This window comes from Carcharhinus amblyrhynchos, chromosome 2 (assembly GCF_965287045.1).
Source record: "Carcharhinus amblyrhynchos chromosome 2, sCarAmb.v2.hapA, whole genome shotgun sequence".
Classification (NCBI taxonomy): Eukaryota; Metazoa; Chordata; class Chondrichthyes; order Carcharhiniformes; family Carcharhinidae; genus Carcharhinus; species Carcharhinus amblyrhynchos.
The window spans coordinates 101,972,354-101,987,107 of NC_137325.1; the positions used below are offsets into that span (position 1 = coordinate 101,972,354).

Below are 14,754 nucleotides of genomic sequence, written 5' to 3' on the forward strand. Positions count from 1 at the left end.
GCAATGAAGTTACTGTGAAATTCTCCTAGTCGCCACATTCCTGTGCCTGTTTGAGTCAATGTACCTAATGAACACGTCTTTCAGACTGTGGGAGGAAACTGGAGAACCTAGAGGAAACCCACACAGACACAGGGAGAACGTGCAAACTTCACACTGACAGTGACCCAAGCAGGAATTGAACTCAGGTCCCTAGCGCTGTGAAACAGCAATGCTAACCATTGTGCCATCATTGATTAATCTTGATTGATTGATTGATACATATTTGATCTTCTTTCAAATAAGGAGACCAAAACCGTGCGCAGTTTTCTTGATGATCCGCAACACTCTCAGTGGAGAGTACTGAAGTGCACTCCTGAGAGATCCAAATATCTCAACCTCATCTTTAACAGGCTCGGTGGTGGCCCTTGGGGAAACAAGTGCAGCATTTTACCACTTCTCTGTGGTTATCTGGAGATGGTGAACTGGTGTCAGCAGCCAAGTTTTCAAGGGTAATCTGTTGTACCCAAGAAGCCTGCCCCACCATCATGGAGACCTTTCAAACCATGCGGCACCTAGGATTGGTTCATCCAGAGAGCTCCCTGGGAACCATGCACACGTATATAGGATTTGTCTGCTGCGATATATTAGCTGCATGTTCAAGAGTGGAAATCTTTCCTGTAGATGACTGTGGCTGGCTGATGCCAGGGCGCTCTCAGTGACATGTGTGCCCTCAGTAGCCCCTTGCGCTTGCAGGGATCCTGTGATTGTTGCAAAACCCAACTCTCTCACTGCCTGGCTCTTGGGATCCAAGTGGAATTTGACAAATTGGGATGTTCTCCTGAACAGGGCATCTTTCACCTTTTGGATGCACTTGTGTGTCGCTGACTGGGAAATGTATTTCAGTGAAGCCCTGGAAGAAGCTACTGCCAAAAAAGTTTAAGACAATGGTAACCTTTAATGCCACCAGTATGGGATTGTCTCTCAGTTCATGCCGATACTAGTCTTCATGGGGAAGCTAGCAGATATGAGAAATTACATTCGGGAATATCCAAAGACACTTCTGGCATTGCACTTTGCTCATTTGCAAATGGTTGCAGCTGCAATATGCCGAGTTCCAATGCTTGCCATCGCTCTGGTCCCTCGTCGCCAACGTTCTGACCTTCCTGATGCTCTTACTACTCAGACCAATGCTCCTCTTGGCACTGGGCTAACCTGCACTGATTTCTCCTCATCTGGGCCAGAGCCAGGAGAAAGACACGGTTCCCTTGAGCCTGAAGCATCCATGCGCGAGTGTATCTGTGAACAAATTGGAGTGATTCATCTATTCTTCAGCATTCACTTTGTAGGTTGGCCTCTATCTCTGAGTCTTTATAGCAATGCCAGGTCCTTTGCCTAGCAACCATATAAACATGAAATCACCACCCCACTCCTTCCTGGTGTTCCTCTTATTTATAAATGATTGTGTGTGGAGACGTTAACAGGGGTGATAACAGTAAGTGCAAAAACCCTCTCTCAGATACTATTTGGTTCTCCTCAATTACCCTCAACACTCTATGGAGTGCTCATCATCTAGGCATCATAGAACAATACCACATGAGCTAGTCAGGAGTTTATTGGAATATTTTCCACTTACCTGGATGAGTGCAGCTCCAAGAACACTAAGAAACTTGACACCATCCATTACAAAAAAGTATGCTTGATTGGCACCACTTCCACAAACATTCACTCCCTCCACTGTTGACAAACAGTAGCAGCAGTGTGTGCCATCTACAAGATGTCCTTCAAGAACTCACCAATGCCTTAATCCACATCTTCCAAACCCACGACCATTGCAATCTAGAAGGGCAAAGACAGCAGGTAGGGAGCAGCACCACAACCAGGAAGTTCCCTTCCAAGTTACTCACCATCCTGACTTACCAGCATTCCTTCACTGTCACTAGGTCAAAATCCTGGAACTTCATTCCTAACAGCACTGTGGGTGTACCTACATGACATGGACAGCAGTGGTTCAAGAAGGCAGCTCACCATCACCTTGTCAAGGGCAGTTGGAGGTAGGCAATAAATGCTGGCCTAGCCAGCAGCACCCACATCCCACAAAATAATTTTAAAAACCCTTGTCAACCATGACCAGTTACCCAGGAAGATGGAAGATTGGTGTTAGCACTTTGCTGCTGTTTCACGACCTTGGAGGCACCCACCTCGCTCCCTCTATTCATTTCTGCCTCTGACAGCAGCAGAAGTCAATCAGCAAGCAGTCAGGGCAACTCCAGACCTTGATGGGTTCCATCTGGAATGCAATCCATTAGTCATGGAGTAATACTGGTTCATTGGAACCTCCGGACTAGAACACAGCAGTGTCTGGCTCTCCATGGAATGACCTAATAATTAATAGGATTCCCCTCCACACAGCCCAACAAAATGAAGTGTTCACTCCTCCCATCTGAAAAGAGACTCCTCCCATTATGAATACTTGAGAGATTTTATGAACTGCGCAACAATCTTGAGAATTTCAGCTTCGTGCATGTGAGGTCACAACATGGCCCTTTGCAGCCCCAATGCCAATTTAGTGCCAATTTATGCCCTCTACCCACCACCCTTTGCCCTTATACGCATCAGGCCAACTCACCCAGTATCCACCATGGGCAGACCTCAGGATTAATGCTGAAATTAGATAAAATAGAGTTCTTACACATCTATTGAAAAAAATTGCTACTTTTAAAACCCGCTCTCTACATTAAATGTCCTTCAGTCACTGACAAAAACAAACGCTGGAGATCATAATCCCACTTCAAAGAGTCTACAACCTCGAACTGTCATTCAAGCTGTAAAGAGACAGTCACTCACTGTCATTATGAAAGCTTGTGAAATCACATTGAGCTGGAAATGAAAGCTCTCAGGTCCACATTAACATACAGAGTGAAATAGCAAGCATTGATATTTTAAAACATTGCAGAGAGGTTGTTTCAAATTTTCAAAATATCCCAATTGATTCTACTGTGATATCCCTGGGCTGTGTGACTTATAATTAAATATTAAGCTACATCTAAGAGCATGAATGTGGCATAGTGGTTAGCACTGCTACCCCACAGCGCCAGGGACCCAGGTTCAATTCTTGGCTTGGATCACTAGCTGTGTAGAGTTTGCACATTCTCCCTGTGTCTGCATGGGCTCCTTCCAAGTGCTCCAGTTTCCTCCCATTATCCAAAGATGTACAGAGTAGGTGCATTGGCCATGCTAAGTTCTCCCTGAGTGTACCCAAACAGGGGCCGGAGCGTGGTGACTAGGGGATTTTCACAATAACTTCATTACAGCTTGAATATAAGCCTATTTGTGAATAATAAATAAACTTTATGAATTATCGAGACTAAAGTGGTGCAAAGCTCTCCTGTGCCCCAGAGAATATCTAAGGCAAATTCAAAATTTGTAATGTTGACTATGGTTGGGAATTCCCTCAGAACAGTTTCCATTCCAGTATTCTGACTTCAACAGAGGTGCAAATGAAAGGCTGTTTCCACCACACATCCAATAAACATACAATGATAAAGCAAATTCAAGGTGATTTCCAAACAACAACACTAAGAGTTATGATTGATTAGCACACTAAATGAAGACCTGAAATTTTTCTTTAGTTAATGCTGTTTGCAAGATGGGTGACTATACTGTGAGCTATTATGTTAAAATGAAAATCCATATATTTAATTGTAATCCGATGTGAGTAGGAATAACAGCTTAAGGAATGTCATGATGAAAACATCAGTTAATATTCAGAAATCCTCACCAGTGAACTGCCCGTGTACAAGGAGCTTTCATCTTAACATCTCGTAGGATAATGGTGGAGGACAACAAAATATAATTTATACATATTATATTAATTCCTACCAATTATTACTGAGGAATTAAATAAAGGCCTATGAAATATTGCAATGTCTACAGTATTACAGAAATTTACGATATACAGAAATAGATCAGGGCAAGCAAGACAGCATGAAAGAGAGGAGAAAAAAGAGAATAGTGAAGATGTATCGCATACAAAAATTATCCTTACTGTGAACTGCCTTGGATTCAGCATATTTTTCTATGCTTTTACTAAGGCATGGCAATCAACTTGATCTTTTTGGACAGTCCTCATTATAATAAAGTCAGTGAACTGCCAGTGCCAAAGGCAACTTACCATATGGTGTTGTGGTGTATGTGCCAGGAAGTTAGCCCCTCTCCATAGAGCAGAGATACCAGAAACACAGCGGCAGAGGAGAGATTAAGTGATAGTGGTGGGGACAAAGGAAGGAATTTTATGTGAGGCCAGAAGGAAGTCATGCTCTGCAGAAACCCCACAGAAACCATTTAAAAACTTACCTTGAATGGTTTCTATGCAGCCTTGGACACTTCCCATTATGTCTAGTTTGGGTTCTCTATCTTCAGTTGAAATGGAAAGAGAGGACTCAATAGAACACCAAAACTGAAATAGGGTCCTAATAGGATCACGTGACTGTCTTAATCGAGGCCCACACAGAAGTCCCATCGGGGGGCCTCGAATAGTTGTGAGGAGTCATTTTTTCAAAAGTTTAATCTTGATGTTACACTGATTTTTTTTAAAAAATGAAGCGGTAGTGAAACAGGAGTCACAATGTTGTTTTCCATGATGTGCATTGCATTGAGATAAGTGACCCACGAAGCCACGGACAGGTATACAGAACTGCATGTTATTCATAAATTCCTATCTTTTATCTCTATATGCCATATACCATCACATGTCCTTTGGTTCAAAAGGGTTAAAAAAAGTGAAAAACTTAGTGAACTTTTTGGAAGATATTGCATAACATTTATAAAATGTTGTATAAAGTGCAGTAAAGTAGCATCATTGCTACCATGGTTACAGATAGATTGCTGCAGAAAGTCTTAAGAGTGTGCGTGAGGGGCCCTTGACTGTTGTATTGACTGTACAAGAAATGTACCTTGTTTGTGATACCGACACCACAGAATGTTCAAAAAGAGTTATTAGGTGCAAGTTGCTATGGTTACAGCAAGTGCTTGGTTCCACTGAGCTCTGGCATATGTGTTTGAATATTTTTCTGCTTTTGGTAAGGCTTGGATTGTAGAATTTATTCCACTTAAAATAAACTAATGGGTATTGTGTAATTGACCAGGGACATTGAGTGAAAAAGGAAGGCTAAGAAATTTCGCAGTGTGATGTGCTACAAAAATATATTGCTATTTGTATATGAATAAGAAAAAATACTGTAATTAATTTTAAGGTATTGCTTGAACATTGTGCAGTGATCACAGTGGCACGGTGGTTAGCACTGCTGTCTCACAAAGTAGAGACACAGGCGCAATTCCTGGCTTGGGTCAGTGTCTATGCAGAGTCTGCACGTTCTCCCCATGTCTGCATGGGTTTCCTCCGGGTGCCCTGGTTTCCTCCCACAGTCCAAAGATGTGCAGGTTAGGTTGATTGGCCATGCTAAGTTCTCCCTCAGTGTACCCAAACAAGCACCAGAGTGTGATGATTTTCACAGTAACTTCATTGCAGTGTTAATGTGAGCGTACTTGTGACACTAATAATTTTTTTAAATGAACTTAAAACTCTTTTATTCAGTAACTGAGTTTCAAGCACTATTCTGAAAGCAACGTATTGTTTCTTCAGGAAGGAGTCTTACACTTCCAGTACAAAAACTTCTTTATTTTTAGATATAAACTGTCTTTTTAACTCATGATTTTGGCAATTGTTGGCAAGACACACAGTATAGATTAATAATACTGTATACAATGTTTTAAAATACTTATCTCCAATATAAACATGTTTCTTTCAAAAATGATCTGTAAGATGAAATGTTTATGTTCGCATCATTTCCTGCCTTTCTCCTTTCTTGACATTCCTCCTCCGAGCATCTCATTTAATTACTAGTCAATCTCTCATGATGTTGTGTAAGTGTAGTCTTGACATTCACTCAATTGTTCGTTCATTCACCTATAAGTTAAGGGGTCCATGTCCCGTTCTGGAAGTTGAGCATAAACATTAAGCAAACAATCAGGAGAATCCTGAGGGAAGTAGATATAAAAGATCCTGTGGCACTATTTCGGAGAAGAACAGTAATTTCTGATGTCCTGGGCAATATTTGTTCCAGAATCAATATCTCAAAAACAGAGAGGGGCATTTTACCATTTCTTTTCTGAGTGCTGGGCTGACTTGAAACTGGGAGTATTTCAGATCCATCTTTTGGATGCATTTTCAGGCCCTCCCATAAACCGGCTCTCTGCAAAATTTTGAGCAAATCTGCAGAAAGCTGTGGGCATGGCTTAACATACCTGAGAGCCTGCAGAGGGAGGTAGGGTGGATGTGCAGGCCTCTGAAAAGAGAGAGCTGTCATGACCCCCTCCTAGTTCATGCTGCCTGAAGCAACTCCCCCCCGCAATGTGAGATGTAGCCCACGTTGACTCCATCCTCCACCGCCTTGTCCGATCACGGACCTGCCACCCTCCCCCCACTGATTGCCCTCCCCCACCAATTGTGGACCAGGCATCCCCCCCACCCCCCCGCCACCAGAGTGGCAGTGGCCCACTGCAGAGTGGCAGTGGGCCACCTCTCCCTCACTCCCAACCCCCCCTTCACCCCACCAACAGCTGCAGAATGGCAACCGGCCCCCCTTTCACTTCCTCCACCCAACCAATCTCTGCAGAGTGGTAACAAGTGTCCTCCCACATTAGCTCCTGCCCGATTAGCCCCTCCCCATTTTCCCCGCCCCGATAGTTCCTGTCCCCACTGGCCCTGCCTCCATTAGTCCAACCCCTTGGCAGTGCCCGATGGGCATTGCCCAGTTGCCTGTTGGGCATTGCCCAGGCGCCACTCTGGCACTGCCCAAGGGGCACTCCCCCTTGCCCTCAGCCTCACCGGGGGGCCTCAATGGCCTCCAGTTCAACCGGCACGGCCAAGTCAACTGCTCCCTGTTCATGGGGAGAATGTCTATTCCTTGCTGGCGTGAATCGTTCCCGGTGAGATCATAAAGTGGGGTGTGCCCGGACAGTTAAGCACTGGGCTCACTAAGCAGACGTAAAACAGTATGATGATAAATTTACATGCATTAACCTGGCTCTTGCCCATTTCCAGCAAGAGGCTAACTGCGCCAGAAATCCGACGCTCATCTTTACAACCAGCCCCAATCGCACTAAGTGCTTTACATTCGACTTTACCACTGCGTTGTGCCTGAAAACATGTGCAACATAATGTTTCTGATCATTATCACATTACTGTTTGTGGCAGTTTATTTGATGTAGATTGGCTGCTGAGTCAAAAGTTTATCATTGAATGGGAAGCGTTTTGGAATATCCTGTTGTGATGAAAGGCATAATATAAATACAAACCACACTTTCTTTCAAGGAATAACGGAATCACAGAATTGTTATGATGTAGAGGGAGGTCATGTGGCCCATTGTATCTGCTCCAGCTCTGCAAATTATGAGCATTATGACTTGATGACATTCTCCTGCATATTGTTTATATTCAAGTAATCAGCCATTGCCCTGTTGAATGCCTTGATTGAACCTGCCTCCACCACACTTCCAGGCAGCACATTCCAAACCTGAACCACTTGTGTGTAAAATACTTTTTTACATCATATTTGCTACTTTTACAAATCATTTGAAATCTGTGCCCTCTCATTCTCAAATCTTTTTTGAGTGGGAACAGTTTCTCCCTACCTACTCTGTCCAGCTCCCTTTTGCTTTTGCACACTGCTTTTAAATCTCCTCTTAACCGTCTTCTCTCCAAAGAGAACAGTCCTAAGCTCTACAATCTATCCTCATAACTAAAGTTCCTCATCCCTGGAACCATTCTTGTCAACCACTTCTGCACTATCTCCAATTCATTCATATCACTCCCAAAGTGTGAAGCCTAGAAATGTACACAATAACCCAGCTGAGGTCTAACTAGTCTGTATAAGATTAGGATAACACCCTTGTTCTACACTGCTTTTAATAAAGGCCAGGATTCTGTATGCTTTATTAACTGCTGTCTCCACATATTCTGCCACCTTCAATGATGAATGCACATATATGTACCAGGTTCCTCTGCCTCCCCACCTTGGAATTTTACCCTTTATTTTATACTGTCTTTCTGTGTTCTTCCTACCCAAATGCGCCACCTCACAATTCTCCACATTAAACTTCATCTGCCACCTGCCTGCCCACTCCATCAAATTTTCTATGTTCTTTTGTAGTTCTGCACTGTCTTCCTCACAGTTTACAAATACATCCAAGTTTTGTGTCATCGCAAACTTTGAAATTGCCCCCTGCACACATAGATCTAGACCATTGATATATATCAGGGAAAAACAAGTGTCCCAATACTGACCCCTATGAAACTCCAACACAAAATTTCCTCCAGCCCAAAAAATATCCATTGACCATCACTCTCAATTTCCCGTTACGCAGGCAATTTTATATCCGTGTACCTATATATAGGCCCTTTTATTGCATAAGCTACAACTTTTCTCACAAGTCTCTTGTGTGGCACTGTATTGAAAGCCTTCTGAAAGTCCATGCACACCACGTCAACAGCATTACCCTTAATGACCCCTTCCACTACTGCCTCAAATACCTCCAGCAAATTAATTAAGCATGATTTCCCCTTTAGAAATCCATGCTAGCTCTTTCTAATCAACTCACAGTAACTACTAATTCAGTCCCAAATAATTGTTTCTAAAAGCTTTCCCACCACTGAAGTTAAACTGGCTTGTAATTGTTGGGTTTATCCTTCCAATCTTTCTTGAACAAAGTTGCAATTTCTGCAATTTTCCAGTCCTCTGTCACTTGCCTTCAACTTAAAGAAAACTGAAAGATTATGGCCAGTGTTCCTGCAATTTCTGTTCTCACTTTCTTCAATATCATTGGGTGTATCTCATCCAATCCCGGTGCCTTGTCATCATTCAACATCCACAGTCTATCCAACACTTCTTCATTATCAATTTTAAACCCTTTTTGGGAGAAAGTTTCCTCCTTAGGAAACACAGAAGGAGAGAGGAAAAGTTGGAGAGAAAGAGAGAAGAGTTGAAAGATGCAGAGAGGGAGAGGAGGGAAAAGAGAAAGAGGGAAAAGATGAAAGATGGAGAAAGGGGGAGGCAGGTACAAAGAAGTAGGAGATGCCTGAGGTAGAGAAATAAGGAGGGGGGGTGAAACCAGCAAACAGTTACTGAAGGGGAACTGGGAAAACACAGGAGGGGAACTGGAGGAATCACAGGACAGGAACTAGGGGAACACAGAAAGAAGTCTCATAACGCCATGTTAAAGTCCAACAGGTTTATTTGTTATCATGAGCTTTCAGAGCCCTGCTCCTTCATCAGATGCACCTGATGAAAGAGCAGCACTCCAATAGCTCGTGCTACCAAATAAACCTGTTGGACTTTAACTTGCTATTGTGAGACTCCTTACTGTGCCCATCCCAGTCCAATGCCAGCATCTCCGTATCATGGGGAAACACAGTTGTGGAACTGAGAAAACACAGTGACCAAGTGAAGTTGGGGTGCAAGGCTATCAAAGTCACTTCTCATGGGAAAGATAGGAATCGGACTTATTAGAAGAGGGGGGAGTCTGGAAAACAAAATTAGTAAAAAAGGGTAAGGGGTAGAAAGATAGAGATGCGGGAATGGTAAAAATGGGACCAGTATTCATTTGGAACGAAAATGATACTCAGTATTCTACAGAAGATTGAACAAAGAATAAAGAACAAAGAAAATTACAGCACAGGAACAGGCCCTACAGCCGTCTAAGCCTGCACCAACCATGCCGCCCGACTTAACTAAAACCCCCTACGCTTCCGGGGACCATATCCCTCCATTACCACCTCATTCCCTACCATATCAGCTTCCATTACCTCCACCAGCAACGAGTTCCAGGCACCCACCATCTGCCTCATACATCTCTTTTCAAACTTGCCCCTCGCACCTTAAAACTATGCCCCCTAGTAATTGACTCTTCCACCCTGGGAAAATGCTTCTGACTATCCATTCTGTCCATGCCCCTCATAATCTTGTAGACTTCTATCAGGTTTCCCCTCAACCTCCGTCACTCCAGTGAGAACAAACCAAGTTTCTCAAACCTTTCCTCATAGCTAATGCCCTCCATACCAGGCAGCATCCTGGTAAATCTTTTCTGTACCCTCTCCAAAGCCTCCAATCCTTCTGGTAGTGTGGCGACCAGAATTGAACACTATATTCCAAGAGCAGCCTCACTAAGGTTCTATAAAGCGTCAACATGACTTGACATGATTGGAGTCCAGATCATTGCCAGATGCTGTATCAGTACTGCATTCAGATCAATACTTTAGCTTCAACAAAATTAGAATTTACTCCAATATATCTGAATATAAAATTACGTTATCAGGTCGCAATTTTTTTTAATGATCTTACATTTACAAATTTTAACACAGAGCCATATAGTGGCAATGGAGTAGGAATGCTGATGCTGATAACTTCAAATTGCATGGTATACTGTGGGTGTAACTTACATGATATTTAATATTTAATACACCTCTAACAGTGTCATGTACAGGCATATGTATTGTGAGGTAAGTGGTGACTCAGCTAGAAAATTTAATATATTGTAAAGAAACTTGGGTGAAACACTAGGGTCCCTAACTCAAGAGACTACCAAAATTGAAAAGTGTTGAGGAGAATACAAAGTCAATCAATGAGTGACACACTGCCAAATTGTTGATCCCGAGTTGGGTGCACAGAGTCAGGAAAATTCCCAACTTCCCAATCCTGACTCAGGAGAAACATCAACAAACAGTCAGATCTTTATTCCAGGAGTGGGTGATAACTGAAGTCAGGCTTGCCAACCCTCAGAAACAGTGCAGAAGCAGCCACCAGGGTATAATAAAAGCTAGAGCCCTCTAGCCCTCAGAATGCCCCCGCCCCTATAAACGTCTCATGCCAAGTCTTGCCATGGCCTCTCATTCCCTCCATGCCCATTCATTTTCAAGGTCCTTTAGCACCCCTAAGTCAATTTAATGCCAAATCATGCCAATCCATGCCCCCCCACTAGCCACCCTTTGCCCTTATACCCTCCATGCCAACACATCCAGCTCCCATCATAGGCAGGCCTTTGGAGCCATGCTCAGCTGAAATAAAATAAAGTCTGAATCCAATATTTGCTTTACTACACTAAACAATTTATTTTCAGTACATTTAAATCCTTTTGTGTACTTACAAAAATAAAAATTTTGCTTTCATAGTTCCACATCGCAAACAGCTAATCCTTTAATAGCCATTTGTAGCTGTCAATCAAACTGTGAACTTACAGGCTGCCAGTGGGCCAACAATAAGTTGTGAAAGCAATTAAGCAGTACTAATCCTATTGAGGTAGCCCTCAGAAAGCATTGAATGTTTTCAACTGCAAGTTGTATTTATTCAAGATTTAAAGAGCAGAAGATTTAAATGGCTTCTCATAATTACAGTTCCACAGACCTTCTCCATTTTTTAAACACATGCATGGCTGCTCTTAACAATCCCAAAAAGGTACTTGGATGTTTCCAAAAGTGTATCCAACTTATTTAAAGAACTCACACATGTTTAGACTTTATCCTCTAATTCGTAAATACCACAAGTTGGGTTTTGATGATCTTGGCAATGAAATTCTGATTGAAGCAGTTGCACTTCTAATAGAATAATCAGAATTTTCCAGCCCCTCTCAGTGGAAGGACCTTCGAGTGAATGGACATTTAAATGGCTCGCTGCATCGGTCACGGGGGAACCCAATGCAGCGGGGCCAGGAAATCCCTGCCAATCACTTATAGGTGGGCAAAATGTTTTCTTCCTGTGCTTTACATTTGTATGGTTCTATTATAAAGTAATAAAATAGAGACCTTTTGTTTCACAGCAACCAAACACAGGCTTAGCTCATTAGTGACAGCAGCCAAGTGACAATCTCTGAATGCAGCTGAGAGAAATATGTCAGGAGCAAAAGTAATTTTCCTAATGGCTAGATTTTCAAAAATCGTATACTTTTAATTTCTAAAAATGAATATTTTGCTCTGAAAATAAGCACCTGCCTATGACAGTATGCTCCATTAAAGTTTATTTATTAGTGTCAGAAGTAGACTTACATTAACACCACAATTAAGTTACTGTGAAAATCCCCTAGATACCATCTGGCGCCTATTAGGTGACATTGAGGGAGAATTTAGCATGGCCAATGCACCTAACCAACATGTCTTTCGGACTGTGGGAGGAAACTGAAGCACCCGGAGGAAACCCACGCAGACACGGGGAGAATGTGCAAACTCCACACAGACAGTCACCCAAGCTGGGGATCAAACCCGGGTCCCTGGCACTATGAGGCAGCAGTGCTAACCACTGTGCCGCCGTGCCCTTGTTGCCAAAATTATTAGCCTACATTAATGTATTTAATCAAAAATCTACCCAACTCCCATGTAGTAACCAATAAATTTTCCTGTGCTAAACTTGTAGCTTTGATACTTGTTTGTTTAAGAACTGATCTGCATTGAGTATCTTCTGGATTAGTGCCAGCTTCTGGTGTGCTATCCCACAGAGTTCAAATAAAACCCTTCTCACAAAAAACAAATAGAATTATTTTGAATAAACATCTATTATAAATGTTACAAAAAGCAAGCCTAGATTTGTTAGACCATAAAATAAAAGCAGAAAAACAAATAAAGCTACAAAAGGGAAAAAGCTCCCCAGTGGTTGTTAGTGAAAAGGGAAGTGCTGAATACATAGCAGATTGATTAAGATTTAAAAGAGAAAGATGTCTCGCTTGGAGTCCATCATAAGGTTCTAATAACGGCCTCACTATAAAGATCTACTGTGTTTCTTTTTCAAATGTCAAATGGCCTGTCACAAGTATCCAACATGTTCCGTTTTATTTCTGTAGTTTCAGTTTGTATAACTCTTCCACAATTAAGTTTTAACCTAAAACATTCAATATCCTCTGACAATATCAGCTCGCAAGTTAACCAGTTAAACCTCTGGAGAATGTGATTCACTGCTTTACACTGCTTTTGACAAGAGTTTGTTTTAGCAAAAGAATTGAAGGTCTGTAATTTGCCGTGGTCTTTTCTCCCTGAGAAGGTATTTGTAACCGCTCCATTACAATTTTTTTTCCCGTTGAAGTCCATTGCATTTTGTTATTTGTATAAATAATTTCTGTAATAACTCAAAGTTTTCATAACATTTGTTTCACCATTCAATTTGACCAAACATAAGAACATAAGAACGATAAGCAGGAGTCGACCATCTGACCCCTCGAGTCTACTCCACCGTTTAATAAGATCATGGCTGATCTTTTCATGGACTCAGCTCCACTTACCAGCCTGCTCACCATAACGCTTAATTTCTTTACTGTTCAAAAACTTATCTATCCTTGCCTTAAAAACATTCTTTGAGGTAGCCTCAACTGCTTTACTAGGCAGGGAATTCCACAGATTAACACCCTTTGTATGAAGAAGTTCCTCCTCAACTCAGCCCTAAATCTGCTCCCCCTTATTTTGAGGCTATGCCCATAGTTCAGACTGATAGCTGACTGATCAATTATTAGGCAGAAAATCCTGACTACCAGTGTAACTACTTAATAAGCACACAAGAAAAATCACCTTGACAACAAGTCCCCCGATTCACACAATTTTTTAATGTTAAAGGTGGCAAAAGTGAAAATATTGTGCAGCTGTTTTCCTTTAGACTATCAAATATTTAAGGGCACCTCCTGCTAGTCTTGTTTGTTTTTCTGTACTTTTGATTTAATTTAATTTTAACATAAAAGATAAACAAATCTGGTAATTATCACTACATATGCAGTTGAGCCTCGGGTCGCATGCTATAATTGAGTTTGGCCACTTGTTACATATTCTTCAGTGCATTACACTATAATTGCTCTGGCCTCTTAAATTGTGATTTGTCTGAGCATTAAGAAAGTGCCTTTGATAAGTCTCGTGTGGCGCAATCTAGAGTTCATTATGTAAATGTGAGGGTTTTTTTAAATTTACGCTGGTAAAGTCATGTGCGTCAAAATTGATCTTTAATTATACCAAGACTGTTTCTTTCATGTACCTAACAGGTTCTTGACCAGACGGAAAAGCATCGTAAGGATTTGCTGCTCTCTGCTGCTAAGGATATTCACAAATGGAATGTTAAAGTCAAGAAGATGAAGGCAATTTACTACACGTTAAATCTTTGTAACATAGATATCACCCAGAAGTGTTTAATAGCTGAAATCTGGTGTCCTGTTACAGACCTTAAAAAAGTCCACTACACATTAACAAAAGAATCAGTAAGTATCTCAAATGTTTCCAAAATGTAAGGAATCCATGTCTACTGGTGACTGTAAAACCTCTCCTGTACTTTCAGTTGAGCGACAAGTATATTTGAAATTCTAATGTTAATTCATATTAATGCTATCATTATGCTGTGCCCAATCCATCAATGTGCCTTACATTTGTAACACTTTCTGGATGAGCCATTGGTTAGATCATAAGATGTAGAAGGGAGATCAGGATATTGAATTTGCTGATTGTAATGAATGGTGGAGCAGGCTCGAAGGGCCAAATGGCCTACTCCTGCTTCTAGTTTTTGTTTCTTGAAGAAGTAGGTCATTCAGCCCATTGGATCTACTGTGCCAACCAAAAGGATCATGACTGACCTGATATGATAATCCTCAAATCCACTTTTCTACCTTAACCCTATAACCCTTAACTCCCTTACGGATTAAAAAGCTGTCTATCACAGCCTTATTATTAGTGCATGAGGTTCAAGGAAGGAACATTGAGTGTTC

The 14,754-nt window shown here is 41.8% G+C and overlaps 1 protein-coding gene across 6 annotated transcripts in view; it reads left to right on the forward strand.

Moving 5' to 3' along the window:
* Nucleotides 1-14,754, forward strand: part of LOC145356924 (V-type proton ATPase 116 kDa subunit a 1-like) — a 246,098-nt gene that overhangs the window by 155,153 nt on the left and 76,191 nt on the right. For all 6 annotated transcript variants that reach the window (XM_080209944.1, XM_080209928.1, XM_080209968.1 and 3 more), the window contains one exon: nucleotides 14,041-14,253. In XM_080209944.1, coding sequence (XP_080066070.1) covers nucleotides 14,041-14,253 — 213 coding nt within the window. The remainder of the gene's footprint in view (nucleotides 1-14,040; nucleotides 14,254-14,754) is intronic.